Raw genomic sequence first — 19,625 nt, forward strand, 5'->3', positions numbered from 1 at the left:
TCTACAGAAAAGTCTCTAGGAATAGATGGTATTCCAATGGAAGGAGGGAAGAAAGGGCTAAAGATCTGAAAGGTTTTGTCTAACAGTATTTTAAAAGAAGTGGAAGCACCAACATCCTGGAAAAAAGCTGTGGTGGATGTAATACTTAAAGACAAAAATGAACTCATCAGATCCAGCTTCATATAAGCCCATTTCAATTTTAAAACATGATTATAAAATGTTTGTCTATAATGGCTAAAAGAATAGCAAAAGGTGTTGCCAAAATTGGTAGATATGGACCAATGTGGTTTTGTGGAGGAAAGGCAAACATTTGACAACATTAACAGGACAATGATGATCCAGAAGAAAGCAGAATATAAGAAAATGCCATTGTTGTTGGTGTGTCTTGATGCATAGAAAGCATTTGACAGAGTGATCTGGGATTATATGAGTAGGGCAGTGGAAGCATTTGCATTCCATGATACAATAGTACGGTTAATTTGGAGGATATATGAGGGATCAGAGGCAAAAATCAAATTGGGAGGGCTTCTCTCTGATAAGTTGTGTCTGAACAGAGGAACTAGGCAGGGCTATCCTCTTTCTCCTTTGTTATTTGTGTATATATTTAGCACCATTGTCAAAGAAAATAAGGGACTCAGAAATTCAAGGTTGTAATATAAAAAGTTGGCCTTATTTGCAGATGACATTATTTTTGCATGATAAACCCAGAAAAGGATATCTCAGCATTGTGGAACATTGTGATGGAACATTACGGTCCAGGTTTTCTCAGGCTTTAAAATGAAGGAAGATAAAACACAGGAAGGGATATTCAATATAACTTAACAACATCAACTCCTACATTCTGTCTGTCTCTCTCTGTCTGACCTTCTCTCTGAATTCTCCAACTTACCCACGCTATCAAACACTCACACTAACCCCTCCCCCTCCCCAGATCCACCACTATACATTCATCAATTTTAGTTTAAACATATCAGAACAAGAGACTTGGACCTTCTTTGCCAACAAATACAAATGACAACCCACAAGGTACAGATGGCCAGTATTCCTGGTATATATATATATATATATATATATATATATATATATATATATATATATATATTTATTTATATATGGTACTTTGACATCCCCCTGCAACACATATTCAGTCTCTATCTAACACAAAATATAATGCCAAATATATGGACAACAGTAATTGTCATCCCAATCCCAAAGCAATGTAACCCCACCAAAACTTCCTGATACAGGACAAGCTCCATCCTTCCCACTGTAGACAAATTGCTTGAAAAAAATGATTTAATCTCAACCCACCAAATACATCGTTACCTACAACCTCTTCTGTCATAAACAACATGAGTTCTGGAATGGTCATAGCACACTCTCTGCCCTGTACACCCTAACTGATTAAAGTTTACTTGATAAGGATACCAGATCACTGGTATCATCTTTATCGACCTTGTAAAAGCCTTCAACCTCACTAATCACAACATCCTCCTGCATCACCTACAACAGATAGGCATAAGTCCCAGTTCTCTACCTTGGTTTCAAAACTATCTCAACAATCATCAATTCTTCTTCAAAATTCATACTGTTAACCTTCAAAAAGAAGTAGCATAAGGTGTCATACTTGCTCCTATATTATTTTAAGTCTCTACAAATAATCTTCCTCTTGACCTACCTCATCTCCCTTGCCTTCTGTTAACAGATGTCATTGTACTATTTCACAAACATACCTCAGTACTCCGCCTCCAGACAAAACTGCAAGCATATTTACTAGCACAAATCCAGTGGATCTCAAACAAATGCCTCCTTCTCAACTTTAACATAACCAACACTATGATTTTCTCTCACCAAACAGAAACTTAAAAAAAGACAAAACTCTTTGCATATATATGACCACAACAGTACGTCCTCAGAAGACACTCCCCTTTGTAATTACCTTGGCATTTGGCTAGACCCCTTCCTTAGTTTCTCCTTCCACCTTGAGTACTAAAGGAAAAAAAATAACGTGCTTCTATTTTGGGCCAGTAAGATTCTCCCTTTCATCCTAAAACTTCAGAACAGCCAACAAATGCATTCTATTCTACCTGATTCAATATGGACTCCCCCTCATAAATTAAGCATTAAAGCAAGCTCCACATGCATTCAAACAATAATCAATGTAATTTGTATATTTATTTCCCTGTCCCCCAAAAGTAAACACTAATATAAAACACTGAAACAAGTAAACTGTCTCCCTGTTCAACAAAGGGTTGACTTTCCCTGAGGATTCCAACTATTCAAACTCCTTGTCAATCAGACCTTCTCTTCCCTAGGAGCTAAACTAAGTAGGCAATCTTCCTCCTACAACATCAGAAACCACAACCACTCTGCTCCCACATTTTAACCTTCTCAAAACTAAATTTAATTATACGGATCACTGGTTCTCTATAATAGGTCCAGAAATGTGGGAAAATGTTCACCTGGAAACAAAAGACATCTATTTATTTTATTTATTTTACATTTGTTGACCAGGATAGTCCGACTGGATACATGTCCATTTTCAGCGGTGGCCCGGGGAGAAAAGCTCCACACAAATACTTTGATATATACAATACATTATAACAGACAGACAGTTTATAGAATAAAAGAAACACACTGTAAAAGCAAATTTTTATCAGTTATTTACTCTATACATGGTAGGACAATAGATAGAAGATAGAATTATGTAATTCTTCATTAAGACACTTTGCATGCAATATCCAACTGAGTTAGAGTCTTTGAGACACAGAGATGATGCTAGTCAGATTTAAAGCAAGGGCATAGCCAGTGTGATTAAAAATGTTTTCTGAGCTATTCTTTGAATAATGTATGTGAAGGTTCAAGAGTGAGGTCAGCTGGGAGTTGACTCCAGATTTTACTAGTTGAATTGGCAAATAAGGCTTCGCCAGCTGAGTTCTTGGATTTGATTGTTTGGATAAATAGCCTGTTGAATGAGCAGAGTTTTCTGTGATTACTATATGGGCTGACAATATTTTTGAGTGCTGGTATATTATCAGGGTGGTGGAGAGCTTTATGAGCTATTGTGCACTGGGTAAACTGTAGTAGGGAAGGAAGTTCATACACCCTAGGATATTTAGATTGTGACAATGGTGAGTCCTATAGGGTAAACCAGTGGCAAATCTAGCTATATGCTTGTAGCAGTGGGATAGTTTGTTAATTTCAGTAATGTGCAGGCCTGTGAGTAGGGGGGAGGCATAAAGGAGAGTGGATACAAGATGAGAGCGGGCAATGGCAGTTCTGGCAAGAGGGGTGAGGAAGGGTTTAAGCTTGTACAGGGATCCAAGTTTTTTGTATATGGTTTTGATGGTTAGATTAACATGTGCATCATATGTAAGATTATTGTCTATTCTGACTCCCAGGAGTTTGGTTTGGGCTTCAGGGGAGATAATGGTCCCATTGTTAGATATTATGGTAATGGTTGGAGGGTTGGACTTACGAGTGGGCGTGAACAGGAGCAGCTTTGTTTTTTTATGGTTTAATAATAGACAGCAATTAGTTTTCAACAGTATTGAATGTACTCTGGGTTAAAGACAGCAGATCAGCTTGTGAGGTGGCTGAGCAGATCAACATGGAGTCGTCTGCATACTGAATACATGTTGCATTAGGAATAATGGTGTGGAGGTCATTAATAAACATGGAGAATAGAAGGGGTCCTAGTATTGAGCCCTGTGAGACTCCTAAGGAAATGGGTAGAGAAAATGATAGTTTTTCTTGCCATAGGACTGCCTGTGGTCATCCAGATAGATTGGATTGAAACCATTGGAGAGAGTGGTAGTCTAGGGAGAAGACTTTCAGGGTCTGTTAACCATGTCAAATGCCTTAGACAGATCTAGAAAGAGAACAGAGGAGAGTAGATTGCTATTACAGTTGTGGTTAATGACAATAGAGAAGGAAAGAAGAGTTGAGGAGGTGTTGTGGAATGGTCTAAAGCCATGTTGAGAAACAGCTAGCAGCTTGCCTTGTATTAGATGGTTCATGAGTAGTTTATGAAAGCATTTTTCCATTATTTTAGCTAGTGGAGATAGAATGACAATGGGTCTGAAGTTAGATAGTTCTGTGGCGCTACCACTTTTACATAGATGTATAACATAGGATATCTAGAATGACAATGGGTCTGAAGTTAGATAGTTCTGTGGCGCTACCACTTTTACATAGATGTATAACATAGGATAATTTCCAAATTGAGGGGACAGAGGCTTCAGATAATGTTCTATTTATCAGGAATGAAATTGGGTAGGCTATGATGTCAGCACCCTTTTGCAAGTATTCTGCTGGGAGGAGGTCAGCAGCCAGAGTGGTAGGCTTTAATTTCTTGATAAGACAACAGATAAGAGTGGTAGGAATAGGTTGAAAGGTAAAGGAGAGAGTGGTATTAGGTTTGTCATTATCTAGGTTAGAGGAGGTGGGAGTGAGGTGGCTGGCCAGGGTCTGGATAGTTTCTTTGAAGAAGCTATTGAAGTTATTTGCAATGTTTTCTGGTGAATCATGGGTAGAGGCTAGAGGGGAGGGAGTAGTAGTATGCCCTGGGTGAAGTAGCTTATTTATGCCAACCCAGAATTTTTGAGGTTTATTATGGTTTTTCTTTTGCAAATGGTAGTAGAAGTTCTTGTCTAGCATAATAGATTTTTTTGGTATTGTTTCTTAATTGTTTATATCTAAGTTAATGTTGTGGGTCTTTTGTAGCATGCCAGGTGGTCCAAGCTTTATTTCTAAGTATGATTTTAGATTTAGTATCTTTTGAAAGCCATGGTGCTGATTTAGTTTTGGTTTTGATGGTGTGGGTAGAAGCATGGGAGTCGAGGATGGCAAAAAATCTGTTATTGAAGTATTCCACTGCATCATCCAATGGAAGTAGGTTTAGGGCAGGCCAGTTGCATGCCTTGAGTTCATTTTTGAAGTTGGGGGGGTTAAAGTTTTTGTTGCATCTTATTGTTTTGTAGGAGGATAATTGGGAGTTGCCTGCTTTGAGCTTAATTATATAGGTGAGGCAGTGGTCACTTACATCATCGGGCAGAGTCCTTGACTTGTATAACTCAGGAAGGCCATTGATAAGTATCCAATCTAGGGTACTTTCTTTGTTATCGGCTTCATTAAGCCTGGTGGGAGTGGTAATGACCTGTGAAAACCCATATAGGTTAATATGGGTAGTGGGGGATACAGAGGAGCAGGAGTTCCAGTCAAAATTTAAGTCTCCAAGAATAATGGTTTCTTAGGCATAGTTATTAGATAACCATTGTAGGATATCTTCTAGAGTGCTAGCATTCTTACCTGGGGAATGTAGACACAGACAATATATCTACATTTGTTTTTATTAATTTGAAGTTTGGTAACTAGGGTTTCAGCATTATTATCTTGGGGTGGTTGCTGGATATCTCCTGTGACTGTGAGGTTTGATTTGCAGAGAACAGCAACTCCACCATCTTTCATAAGTATTTGACAGCCAGAGGGTGTTATCTCATCATCTTTAGTTGTTGGTTTTAACCAGGTTTCAGTAAGACATAATATGTTGGGCAGTGGACTGATAAGAGGGCATGCAGGTAGTGAACCTTATTATTGAAGCTTCTAATGTTTAGATGACAGGTTACAAATGAGTTGTGGGGTCTATTAGACAGAGTGATGTTGGTAAGATTATGAGTGTAGGAGCTAGGTGCAACAGTGGAGACAGGGCCAGGGCTAGGGTGGATGTCACCATGCTTTGTGAAGTTGTAATGCAAGTTAGCTCTGAGTTTTAGTATTTTAAGTAAGAGTTTGTGGTAATATTTTGTTTTTGGGGTGGTGTAATTAGATCTGCTTGAGTGGAAGTATTTGGGGGTGGAGGAGTTGGTTGAAAGGGGAGCAGAGAAGTATTCATGTTTGTTCAGTAGTGGTAGGGAGGATGTATGGAATTTGGGATATTGAAAACCTAAGTTGAACTGATTTTCATACATTGTGAGGATATGTGGGAAGGCTAGCAGGGTTAATAAAGGAAGAATAAAGAGTACTTTGGGTAATGGCATCGTGACAGGTTGTAATCTGATTTAGTTGCTATTATGAACAGACTGTAGAGAGACTTGGTAATTGGCTTCTAGAGGAAGGCAGAGCTGTTAGAGTGGAGCTTTGGAGATTATTCAATTAGGAGGGGTAGTGGTTTAATAGGTATACATTTTGGGATACCGGGGTGGGTGAGATTTGGGGGCAGGGTGGGGCGTGAAGAGAGCCCGAGTGGTGCGGGGCTGAACCGAATCTCAAGGTACCTTTGTTCAGGGTTTGCAAAGTAGGTAGCTTCCCTAAGAGAAGCTAGATTTAAGTTATAGTTATACTATCTGTTAGATAAACTGTTAGAGTAAGTAGATATCCATATTTATCCTTGGGTAACAATATTGTGAGTGACTGTATGTAAAACTAGGTTAGGTACAGTTATAATAGTTTATAGGGGCACAGGGGTAATTTCCAGTGCTTTGGACCAAGTTCAGCATGGTAACAGTGAAAATATCCTTAGGTTTGTAGATATTAATCTCAACTTACTCAACTTACTCAAAACTTAGGACTCATGTAAAAACCCACTTCATCATATTAGCCAACTGTTATTACCTCTCTTGAAACCATATAATTTAATCTGAGCTCTAACACTCTCTTCTCTTTCTCTTGCTAGTAACACTCTTACTGTATCTCATATGTAAGATTCTAGTGCGTCAATATTCATTTCTCACTCACATCATCTTTTGCTTAATATTAATTCTCCTTCCAACTACTCACAACCTCTAACATCCCTCACTTCAGTCAGCTATCCTATAATTTCCATTTAGACTATAGACACATGTAATTATCACAGAGACACCTCACTTTCTATAAGAGATTGGTCTGGACTTTTGTAAATAATGTATATTACAGTTAGAGTTTTTTCAGTTTTACTTTTTATGAGTAGGCAATTCCATGTGGCTGGTCTCTTTCTCTCTCTCTCTCTCTCTGTCTCTTACCCATAATTGTATCAACATATGGCCTAACCAATAAGATGGCATTTTCATGGCTACCGTTTAGGTCATGTGATGAATCTCTGATGAAAGAGTTGATTTCAGTGGAGGACATTGTTCTAGAATTACGATTTTGAACAAAAGTGTTCTAAGTAACATTTCTGCTTGTTTATGTATAGGTAACCATTTGCATCCATTTAACAGATCACAATACCCTTCTGTCTTGAAATCATATTTGAAATCATGAAACTTGTTTAAACACTAATTAAAATAATTGCTGGCTTTGCAAGTGTACAATAACTGACACTCATTCTACTTCTGACATTCTGCAGCCTTTCTTTAACTCAGAATTAGCTCCTAAATTTATCCCTAATCACAACTCCCTGTTCTTTTCAGAGTTTTACTTTTTCCAGCCCCTTGAATGACTGGCTACATACTTGTTGCCTGCCAGGTATTCTGTGATGCTTAGTTTTGCTATGTTGGCATTTGGTTAGTATTTACTTTTAAGAGTCATGCTTACAATTCCCCTATGACTTAGTATGCAGGTATATTTTGCTGAAGCAGGTATACGTAGTCTACCAATGCTGTATTGTAGGTTCACAGGAGATTTCTAGGCTAATGGCTTAAGGGGCTTTACAAGTCTAGCCAACATAACCTAATTTTACCCAACATATGGCTAAATAATAGGCCATCACCATACCTCCCAACTGTACAGATTTTTGTAGAATGTCCAGATTTTTGCCTCATATTTTTGGTTCGTTTTTCATAAAAATTGTGTTTTTCTGGCAAATCGTTGACAAACCATTAAAGATTAAAGTCAGAAAATAATGACAGATTTGAGTTTCAGACTTCACACCCTTCAGAAAATGCACAGTAATGCAAAACCTGCTATTCTATTGACTTTCTAAGTTTGTAAGGACAATATTTAAAAATTGTTCCTATTTTTGGGCTTTTGTTCCCAATTATTTATGACTTTGTCCAGATTTATTCGTCTAAGAGGTATGGCCATCAGTTAGTTAACTATTACAGACTTAATCAGTAATCAGAGATTAGAATCAAACTCTGCACCTTGTACTTGTGTGGTAAAGACCTTAACCATTATGCCATCTTGCCTTACTGAAATGCTCTGTATTGTTTTAAATGATTTCATCCAGATTTGTAATTATGTATACTGAAATCTGCATAATCTGCATGCTTAATGCTCTTTTATTATTTTCTATATTTAACTGTATTTCATTTTTTAACATCACAGCGAGTTGAACTTATCTAGTCAAACCTTAAATGAAAATTGTCTCACCCAGCCAAACGTGTTGGTTACCCAGACATAAATCAGTAACTAATAATGACATAGATGTCTCTTTAGACCGAGATTAGTGTATTTCATGTTCTTGGTGCGTGTCTGCTTCATATCATTTTAGTTGTGAAATTAAAGAACTGCAAGAACAAAAATAATAAATTCATAAGGACATTTCACATCTTGTGGTAATAAAACTGCACATTCTGACTTAAAAATAATTTGTTTATAATTCAGTGTTACTAACAAATTAAATTTTGTTTATCTATTTTTGTATTCTAGAAGTTCAAGACTCCTTGGAGAAAGTTTTTTACTTCTATGCCAGTCTATGCAATTATAGTTGCCAACTTTTGTAGGAGCTGGACTTTCTACTTGCTTCTTATCAGTCAGCCTGCTTATTTTGAGGAAGTATTCGGATTTGAAATCAGCAAGGTAAGAAAAATATTGCTAGAACAAAACTTTATAGTCACTGAAACTATCCATATATGGCTCAGTATGCAAAACCAGTGCTGATGAGTTTAGTTTTACAGTAATTTGTATGATGGTGCTCAGAAATAAGAAAAAAAAGAAAAAGATTTTCTGTTAATGATGGTTAATCTTGTGGTCAGCAGGAACATGAGCCACCAGGCTAAACACTCAAATTTCTTCTTTGAATATGGAAACACTGGTATATACTTTTTTTTTTTTTTTTTTTTTGTTACTTTATGGTGATTCAGTAGACTCATTAATAAAAGACTTTAAATATATGACATACGACTGAGAATTTCATTGTGTCTTGTGAATATTATAGAACTTTAGGCTCCCTTCCAAGAAATGTAGCCAGATGAAGCTACATGTCTCCATTGGTTTGAAGTAGAGAAAAAAGACAAACAAATAGCTCTGTATTTACTACAAAAATGAATCAGTGAAGCTGTTCCATTTAACAATCCGTGTACAACAGGACTGTCAAGCCAGTGACTTCCAGGCGTCAAGCTATACATGGAACATTATAATATGGTTGTGTTGAGGTATATTCATTTGTTATGTAATTTGAGGTATTTTTGTTTTGTGAAAATTCCAAGAATAAGAACTGGTGTGTTGTAAACATAGAATAAACAGTGATCTAGAGATACTGTAAATAATGGTTAAGCTTCATTAGTATGAAAAGAAGAGTGCTGTGACTCAGATTTTAGAACTTAAAGACTGTGGTTCTCAGTGCTAAAATGTCTGTAACGAGTTTTTTAGGGTTTTTCCTTTGATAGTTCTACTTGTGTTACCTGCAACTACTTGATTCATATTCTTCACTGAGCATTTCATTTACGGTATCCAACTCTCCCTCTCCTTCTCGCGCTCTAAATTCTCCTGAGTAAATGTGTTTAGAAAGGATTCACTGATGGAAAATGTGAAATGCCGAATGAAAATTATAAATATTAATTTTTGGTAGACTGCAGTACATACTGAAGAAAAAAAGGATAGCGAAACCATCCATCTATCCAGCCATCCATTCATCCACAACCCCTTTTTCCTATTTTTGCACATGGGGTTGGGGTATTACTTCAACAGTGACAACCATCTAGAGCCAAGGATTACACCACCTGGTGGCTATCCCTGCCACAGTAGTTTTTTCATACCACACACTTGCATACACACTCATACTTATGGCCAATTTAGTATATCCAATCCACCTACTGCATCTTTGAGATGTGGGAGGAAACTGAAGCACCCAGGAGATACCCATGTGAAGACAAGGAGGACAAGCAGACTTTGCACGAAAGACATCCTAGCCGAGAATCCACCTAGGGTACCTCTTGCTGTGTCACTCTGTGAAAATATACTGTCCGCATATTTAATCATAATCTATAAATAAAAGCTGTACTTTAAGTATGGCACATATTAGCCAGATGGAGAGAATGACGAAATGCATATACTGCAGTGCAGGTAAAGAAGGGTGAAAGGTTATTGGCCTACATAGTACTGCATACGATAGTGATGGAATTATGACAATGCAAGTATGGCACTTTTTTTTTAATTAGTAGCTTTTAACTGTGCAATATATTTCCTTGCAGCAGTAAGGAATAATATACTGTAGTATGTGTTATTGTTTTCACATGAATTTTGTACCTTGTCAGGCATTGTATACTTTCAATCCATTTTCCACCTTAGTTCCTGCTTTATGTTTCCTACTCTGATAATGGGTCATTGTTGGGCATTTCTCATTTTTTTATTTCTTTGATCTAAATATTCACCAATACCCCTTTTAGTGGTTGATTAGAGCAGGCTTGGAGCCAAGAAATCAGCTAGCTAGACATGTGAATTTCTGTAAATCACGATAAACCACAACAAACTGTTAAATAAGACTTTTATATCTGTTTTCAAGTCATGCAGCATATATTTTCTGCAGACCTATAAAAGTAAAAGAAAACCATGTGCAAAATCAGTGTAATGGTCTTTGGTAAAGTTGTATAAGTAATCATACCGAAAGCATTCATTTCTGTTTGTGAATATCTTAGAAACTGCAGCTGTGTAAAACTGTGGATAACTGTGTCATTGAAACTGAACAAACACATTTTAAACTCTACAAGGCCTAAGAGAAACGGAAAATGTATTAGTAAATAATCAGAGTGAACCTTTACCTTCTGTGATCCAAAAGATTTCTTTATTTCATGTAGACTATTTTTATGCTTGACAATATCTACAGACAGACAGACAGACAGAGACACACATATGAATGATGTGTGTTTGGTCAACTTTCCTTTGGTTGACAGCTGGAGGTACAGGGTTGTTGGTCTCAACATCTGGTTTACAAAATGGACATTTTGTCAGTTGTTTATTTTGCTAAACAAGTAAGTGGGGTGTGTGTGTGTGCGTGCGTGCGTGCGTGTGTGTGTGTGTGTGTGTGTGTGTGTGTGTGTGTGTGTGTGTGTGTGTGTGTGTGTGTGTGTGTGTGTGCGTGTGTGTGTGCGCGTGCGTGTGTGTGCGTGTGTGTGTGCGCGTGTGCGTGTGTGTGTGTGTGTGTGTGTGTGCGCGTGCGTGCGTGTGTGTGCGCGTGCGTGCGTGTGTGTGCGTGCGTGTGTGTGTGTGTGTGTGTGTGTGTGTGTGTGCGTGCGTGTGCGTGTGTGCGTGCGTGTGTGTGTGTGCGCGCGTGTGTGCGTGTGTGTGTGTGTGTGTGCGTGCGTGTGTGTGTGTGTGTGTGTGTGTGTGCGTGTGTGCGTGTGTGTGTGCGTGTGTGTGTGTGTGTGTGTGTGTGTGTGTGTGTGTGTGTGTGTGCGTGTGTGTGTGTGTGTGTGTGTGCGTGTGTGCGTGTGTGTGTGTGTGTGTGTGTGTGCGTGCGTGTGTGTGCGTGCGTGTGTGTGCGTGCGTGCGTGTGTGCGTGTGTGCGTGTGTGTGTGTGTGCGTGCGTGCGTGCACATGCTAAGTGTCTGAGCTGTGTTGTGTAGTGGTACTTAAGATGCATGTTAGGGTTGGGGCATGGACAAGGTTAGCAATTATTATTAAGGTGGAGTGGTGGAGGTGAAGCCATCCCGCTTTTGTCTGTTGGTATAATTCTCTTCTCTTCCAATTTATTAAATATTTGAGTTACTATCTATGTTTTGCAGGGATTTAAAGAATAAATGTTTATTAATGACAGCTGTTGGCTTGCAGAGCACTGTTGATGTTGCATTAAGATGCAGTGGAGTGGTGGGATGAAGCAGTATGCATGGAGAATTTGCAATCATGGAAAATAAACTGAAATATTCTCTTGCTTATATTTGGCTATTAATTTTTAGTACCATGTATTTTGCATTATTTTACATGATTGCACATATTGTTTGGTAAATTGATGGGAAAGCAATACACAGCAATATAATCTTGATTGTTTGACAAGCATTATTTTTTTATAGCCAATAGTTAGAGGTAGTAGCTAAAATAAGCAAGATAAATATTTAGCTTTATTTATGTGACTTCAAATATCATTTGTTATACTATTTAATAAGGAAACAACATTCAGGAACATAGTACTAACTATCTCATGATCACTATTATAAGATACCTGATAGTAACAAGTTATAACCAGATAAAAGGAATATTTTATTTTACTGGAAACATAATCTAACATACTGTCACATCTGATAGTGAGAGAGTAAATGAAGAGGGATAATTAACTTTATTTTATGTATTTGCAAATACCATTTTGTTTACCATTTAATGAGCAGCAACATGGCTCTGATTATTCTGTGATATCTGATACTGAGAATTTAAAGTCAGATATAAGTAAGAGAGATATATGACTTTAAATGCCTGCAAATATAATTTGCTACGCAGTTTACTAGAGAATCAACATGTGGCAACGTGGCCTTTGTTGTTTACTAAAGGATCAAGACCATGCCACTGTATGTTGCTGTACCACTTTGAAGTAATATACAGTCATGCAAGGTGCTCTGCGCTAACTGAATTAATTAACTACCAGCTAGTAAATTGTGTTGCACAGCTCTGCTAAGCACATAACATTTTTAACATGTGGACCGTATGTTAGTTATGTTGCTTGTAGATCCACTTTGCATCTGGAGGCAGTACTAATGCCACCTAGAATTATATTTCAACTTTTGAGACATGTTGTAATCTGACATCTAATAATGATGAATAATAGCCAAATATAGTTAAGAGGAATATTTCACTTTATTTTACATGATTACAAAAATCAGTTCTATGGAAACTGTAGCATATGCATGCTATTCTATAGCATGATTGATAGAAGCAATGTACAGCATTTTGGTCTTAGTTCTTTCACAAGCACTTTGTCTAATGGTCAACAGTGAGAAGTAACAATCAAATATATACAATGGAAACATTTCTATTTATTTCACAGGATTACAAAAATACTTTTGTAGGGGCCAGTAACATACATCATTTAGATGGTATATTAATATGACCATGCCACTGTGCTTGTAAAAAGAAAATAACCAAATTGAAGCAATATACAGGTACGTGGGCTTGATTATTTGATCCACAGTATTCTTTGACTGTCGGCAATGAAAAATAATAACAAAATATGAGCAAGACAATATTTCACTTAATTTTCACTCCTTTCAGATATCATTTGGTGCAGTACTTACTGGGGAAGCAAAATGCAACAAAAGGGTCTTGACTGCTTAACAAGTGTTATTCTGTGATACCTAAAAGTACATAGTTATAGCCATGTAAAATACCCCACTTTATGCCACATGTTTGCCAATGTCATTTGCTGGACTGTTTAATGGGGGAGCAAGGTATTGCAACGTGGTCCTGACTGTTAAAAAATCAGGACCATTTTGTATATGTTGCTGTTCATAAATGAAGTATTTTTTCTGTCTGCTATTCATCTTTTAGATGTTAAGCAGTGCTAACACCAGTTGTACCAGACACAGAACAGATTAATGTGTGGAGCTTGTATTCATTCATTTCAGTTGTACGTAGGTATGTTTAGCCTTTGGAGGCTGTATTCATTCAATAATACCAATGCAGATGAGTGAGCCTTTGGAGGCTGTATTCACTCTACTATAACAATGCAGATGAGTGAGCAATTGGAGGCTGTATTCACTCTACTATAACAATGCAGATGAGTGAGCATTTGGAGGCTGTATTCACTCTACTATACCAATGGAGACGAGTGAGCCTTTGGAGGCTGTATTCAATGTGCTATACCAATCCAGATGAGTGAAAAGATAATCAATGGAAAGCAATATATATCAATGTGATATTGACTGTGCAACACTATTGTCTGCTGCTTCATAGTCAGAAAAGTAATAGCCACAACTAAGCAAGACTATATTTTACGTGATTACAGATATCATTTGATGCACAGTTAGTATATGGATGTTACAGTGTTATGGAAAAATAACATTTGAAACTGTATTTATTCAGTTTGTATGTGCATGTATATAATAGCAGTTTGAAAAAAGATAATGCTATCAACTTGAACGCCTAAGTAAAGCTAAGTAACTTTTATCTGCACTTTTATCAAATAATGCACGATTTAAAGTCAATTGTTTGTGTTGCATTGAGGAATATCTAGCTGTGTTGGTGTTAATCTTGGTGACTTTGAAACTGCCTGCCCCTCTTGTAAATTTGCACTTGCATACTCCTCCTGGGCCCATCTCATTTGCTCACTCAAAAAAAAAAAAAAATCTGCTTTTACTGTATTTGTGTTTCTTCCTACTTTATTTTGCTTTTGTGTCATCTTAAAAGTACTCAATTGTATTTATTACTGCTTGGTGTAACTCACTCTAAACCTTTTAGCTTAAGCACTTGGGCTTCAGACCAGTTGTTTTACATTAAGAAGGTTTGTGCTCTGCACTGTGGTGGCAGGACAGGTAGCTTACATCCTTCTAAGTTGGGAACTGCTTATTGAGGGCTCAGTGTTTGTTATTCTAAAAGTGTATTAATTCCGGTTTAAGCACTTGGGCTTCAGGCCAGTTATTTTACATTAAGAGGGTTCGTGGTCTGCACTCTTGTGGGAGGAGAGGCTGGACTCTGCCCTTCTGAGCTGGGAATTTCTGGTTAAAGGCTTGTAGTGCCTGCATATTTGAACTGCTTCTTACTAAATTGGTACACCTTGTTTGCTGTAGCATAGACTAGATCCAGGCCTGCTGAATCTAGTTTTGTTTGTATAACTTGAGCACTAATCCAGGCATTCTTTAAAGTATTCAATTGTATTTATTACTGCTTGGTAGTAACTTGATTAAAGTGTAGCTATAATTCAAAGTCTTTTGGATTAAGCACTTGGGCTCAGACCAGTTGTTTTACATTAGGAAGGTTTGTGGCCTGCACTGTGGTGGCAAGACAGGTAGCTTACATCCTTCTGAGTTGGGAACTGCTGATTTAGGGATCAGTGTCTGTTATTCTAAAAGTGTATTAGTCCTGGTTTAAGCACTTGGGCTTCAGGCCAGTTATTTTACATTAAGAAGGTTTGTGGTCTGCACTCTTGTGGGAGGAGAGGCTGGACTCTGCCCTTCTGAGCTGGGAATTTCTGGTTAAAGGCTTATAGTGCCTGCATATTTGAACTGTTTTTTTACTAAATTGGTACACCTTGTTTGCTGTAGCATAGACTAGATCCAGGCCTGCTGAATCTAGCTTTGTTTGCATGCTTGTTTGCTTGTTATTTCTCTGAAACGCTAATTCCGCCTAAAACGTGGCTTTTCAGTGCTTCTGTGGATCCCTAGTGACATCTGCATTGCTTACTGTACTTATTTCCTTGTTTCACTTGAAAGAAAGGTACTGTTTGTCATTTTTGCATTTAAGTTACCTGTAACACATTGCATTTAAGTTACCTGGCACTTGCTCACTAAAACAATTATATAAGTCAGCACTAAAAAATTAAAAGCACTACACCCTCACAAACTTCCCTTGAGTACCTTGTTCCCCATTGGCCCTTTTTTCAATTATAAAGGAATTCCCAATACTATTCTAGCATGTCCAAAGGTCAGTTGTCAATCTCCTCTCCGGTCCAGCTGGTGAATCTGGGAATCTTGAGGCAATGTTACAACTGCCTCATGTACACAGACAACCCTCTCCTCCTCCCAACAAATTCCAACACATGTGAGAGATGCAACCATATAGCCAAACTGGAGGCTAAGCTCTCTCAACTCAGTACTGGCGAAACCTGTCAGGAGGAGAAGGAAATCACACTCACTACAATTCCAGTCTCACATAGACCTACCATGACAGCAAACCAAACACATAAACACACAAAAACATACTTGGAGGCTCTAAATAAAAATCTGCCTAAGCAGCAGAGACCTCCAAAGCAGACACCCAAGCAACTGCTACCCCAAAAAAAAAAAGTGCAACACATAGCTCACAAAGCCAGTGTGCTGAACAGTCACAGCCCTTAAGGCGAAAAAACACACCTGATACACTTGTAATAGGTGACTCTATCGTCAGGCACACTGACGTCCCGCTCACCAGGCTGAACAAGGAGAAGGTCATGGTGAGCTGCCTGTCAGGCGCTAGGATCTGCCACATAACACAAGCATTCAGGTCACTCCAAGGCAAGTACAAATATGACTCCATCATTGTCCATGCTGGTGTGAATGACCTGAGACATACCTCCTTGGACTACATGAAAAGAGACATAGAGGAGCTCTCTAAGCATGTGGTCCAGGCCGGTATGACCCTGACCTTGAGTAGCATCTTACCCTCACCAAGAATGATGCCACAATATGAAGACAAGATGATCAATTTCAACAATTGGCTTAAGTATTGGTGTCATTCAAAGGGGATCCAATGCATGTCAGCCTGGGATGACATGCTCGACAAGCCACGATGCTTCGCTAGGGATGGCTTGCACCTGTCACCCCTGGGCTTTCGGATATTGGCAAAGGCTCTTGCTACCCCCATAGTGCCTTTTTTAGGCAAGGCTCAAAAGACAAACCCACCTTCATAGGTATCACAAGGGATAAGAAACTAAGAGTAATGCTACTCAACGCCAGAAGTCTAAACCTCAAGATGCATGCATTCAAAACTCTCCTTAGCATGGAGAACATCGATATCTGTGCAGTAACAGAAACCTGGTTCAAGGCTCCCGAGAGCACCCCAGCACTGCCAGGTTATACCTCATACCATGCTTTTCAGCCCCAAAACTGGGACCGAACCAGAAAAGGAGGTGGAGTATCAATATTCGTCAAAGATACCCACACCTCCAGGTTGGTGGAACAGCACGAAGCATCAGAGGCTATCCATGTGCAACTAACAGTGGGTAAAACTGCCTTCCAGTTTATAGCCTGCTACAGACCACCCTCCCAAACCCAGGAACCCCACTTGGCCTTCCTGAGAACACTGGAAAATATGAAGGTCTCTCCAAGCACCATTATATTGGGCGACTTCAACTACCCAAACATAGACTGGGAGCATTACTCTAGCTCCAACACCCTAGCTCAAAGGTTCCTAGAATTTATAAACTCAAATGCTATGGAACAACTTGTTACCACTCCCACAAGAGGGGAAAACATACTGGACCTGATCATCACCAACATGGGGACTCTATGTTCCAGACCAGAAGTGTATCCCTCACTGGTAAGATCAGACCATAAACTAATCTCACTGGATATTCACATTCCGACCCCACCCCCTGCCCAGAAAACCACAGTGAAAAACTTCTCTAAAGCAAATTTCACACTCCTCAAAACCGCGGTGGAATCCTTCAAAGCCCCCGGGCCTGTGGAAAATACGGCCCAGACCGCAGAATCCTTTATAAACGCATTCTGTGAACACCTTCAGGAATGCATGGATCATGCAATCCCAAATAAAACCAAGACCCAATCCTCCAAAGACAGATGTCCTGTCTGGTGGACCCCAACCATAAACAAACTATACAATAGAAGGAGGAAGCTACTACATGATAGAGCAAAATCCCAAAAAGGGAAGGCATCTCAGATCAGTGTTAGCAAAAAACTACGGGCACTCATAAAATCGTCTAAGGCCAGCTTCGAGAGAAAAATTGCACAGGACACTAAGGATAATCACAAGGCTTTCTTTAGTTATGTTAGGAACCTGGGTGGGAATTCCCAGATATGCTCAGAATTGGTCCAAAATGACAAAAAATACACCAAACCCACAGACATTGCCAACAACCTAGCTGACAGGTTCAGTGCAAACTTCTCCCCCCCTCCCCACCAAAAGAGAAAATATCTATCCCAGCAGAGTGCTGCCCCCCTAACATCTCAGATGCTCAGGTAAGAGCCACCCTCTCCAAAGCAAAAAACACAGCATCAATGGGACCAGACGGTGTCTTGGGCTGCGTCCTACATGAACTCCAAGAAGAGCTAAACCCAAACATAAAACTACTGTTCAATCTCAGCCTTACCACAGGATATGTACCCAAAGAGTGGCATACAGCAACAGTGGTCCCTCTCCACAAAGGTGGTGCCTCAACGTATCCTGGAAACTATCGCCCCATAAGCCTGACTAGCTTGATCTGCAAAGCTATGGAAAGGATTATCATGGACCTCATAAAAAAAGATATTGGGGACCTACAGACACTGGATCCTACCGAGTTTGGCTTTGTTAAGGGCAGATCCTGCCTCTTAAACCTGGTCGATTTCTTTGAAACAGTTACCAAGGCCATTGACGAGGGGAAGGTGGTCCACACAGCCTACCTGGACCTTGCAAAAGCCTTCGATACAATACCCCACTCGGGCATTATAGATAAGCTCACCAGCTTAAATATAAACCCCTATGTCACTAGATGGGTTGCAAACTGGCTCAAGGACAGAACCCACATGGTTAGAATTGCTGGAGCCATGTCAGACTCCAAACCAGTTACAAGTGGTATCCCACAAGGCTCAGTCCTGGGACCTCTCCTGTTCGGTATATATTTCTTGGAGGTACAGGCCAACACGGAAGGACTGTGGCTGACCAAGTTCACAGATGACTGCAAACTGGGCGCTATAATCGACTCTCCAGCCGACACAAGCATCCTCCATAAGGGCCTCATAGAAACAGACAACTAGTGCCAGAGCCATGGCCTCAAGCTAAACGCCAAGCAGTGTATAGTCATCCCCTTTGGCAAAAACAAAGTGCCCACAAATTACCACATAGGTGGTAATCCATTAAGTACGGAAGAAGTAATTAGGGACCTGGGGACCCAAGTTGATAGCAATCTCTCATTTGACAACCGCATGGCCAAAGTGGTTAGAAAAACATTTTATATAGCCCACCTAATCATGAAGGGATTCACATCTAGATCAGGGGAGGTCATCGTGCCTCTTTACTCATCCCTCATCAGGCCCATAATTGAGTACAATGCCCCTTTTGGGATGTACCTTACCAGACACCTGCAGCAACTGGAAAGACCCCAAAAGTACCTCAGCAAGAGGATCAAAGGGCTCAAACAGATGCCATATGATGCCCAGTTAAAGAAACTCCAGCTCTACTCAGTGGCATACCGCCTGCTCAGAGGCGATCTGTGCCTGACGTATAAAGCCATGTCCAACCCGGAATTAATGGACATGCTGCACCTCAGAAAATCCAAATCCCATCGAGCTACATGCTCGAGAGACTTGAACCTCAGCACTGAAATAAATAGGACATGCTGGAGGGACAGATTCATAACCCAGAGGCTCCCTTCACTCTGGAATAAAATCCCAGTGCAGGTTAGGCAGAGTCCCTCATTGACTCTCTTCAAGAGGAATCTTGATGAGTGGATGGGAGATAGTAGGTTTACCCCGGGTATCACTTCTGTGTCACTGTTAGACAGAGGCACAGTATACTAACCTCGAAAAAGGGCATAGCAAAATTAATTTAAAATGGGTGGCGAAAGCCAAACACACTCTGGCTAGGCTTATAAATGCCCTAGGGCAGATAGCCTAGTATGAACCTATGAACCTATAACATGCAGAATTATG

General features: G+C 39.4%; 1 protein-coding gene across 1 annotated transcript in view; it reads left to right on the plus strand.

Moving 5' to 3' along the window:
* SLC17A6 (solute carrier family 17 member 6) overlaps positions 1-19,625 on the plus strand; it is a 226,320-nt gene that overhangs the window by 122,536 nt on the left and 84,159 nt on the right. The window contains exon 8 of the mRNA XM_044082604.1: positions 8,569-8,718. Within this exon, the coding sequence (XP_043938539.1) occupies positions 8,569-8,718 (150 nt within the window). The remainder of the gene's footprint in view (positions 1-8,568; positions 8,719-19,625) is intronic.

The sequence above is a fragment of the Protopterus annectens genome, chromosome 9.part0 (assembly GCF_019279795.1).
Source record: "Protopterus annectens isolate FY-2018-M chromosome 9.part0, PAN1.0, whole genome shotgun sequence".
NCBI lineage: Eukaryota > Metazoa > Chordata > Ceratodontiformes > Protopteridae > Protopterus > Protopterus annectens.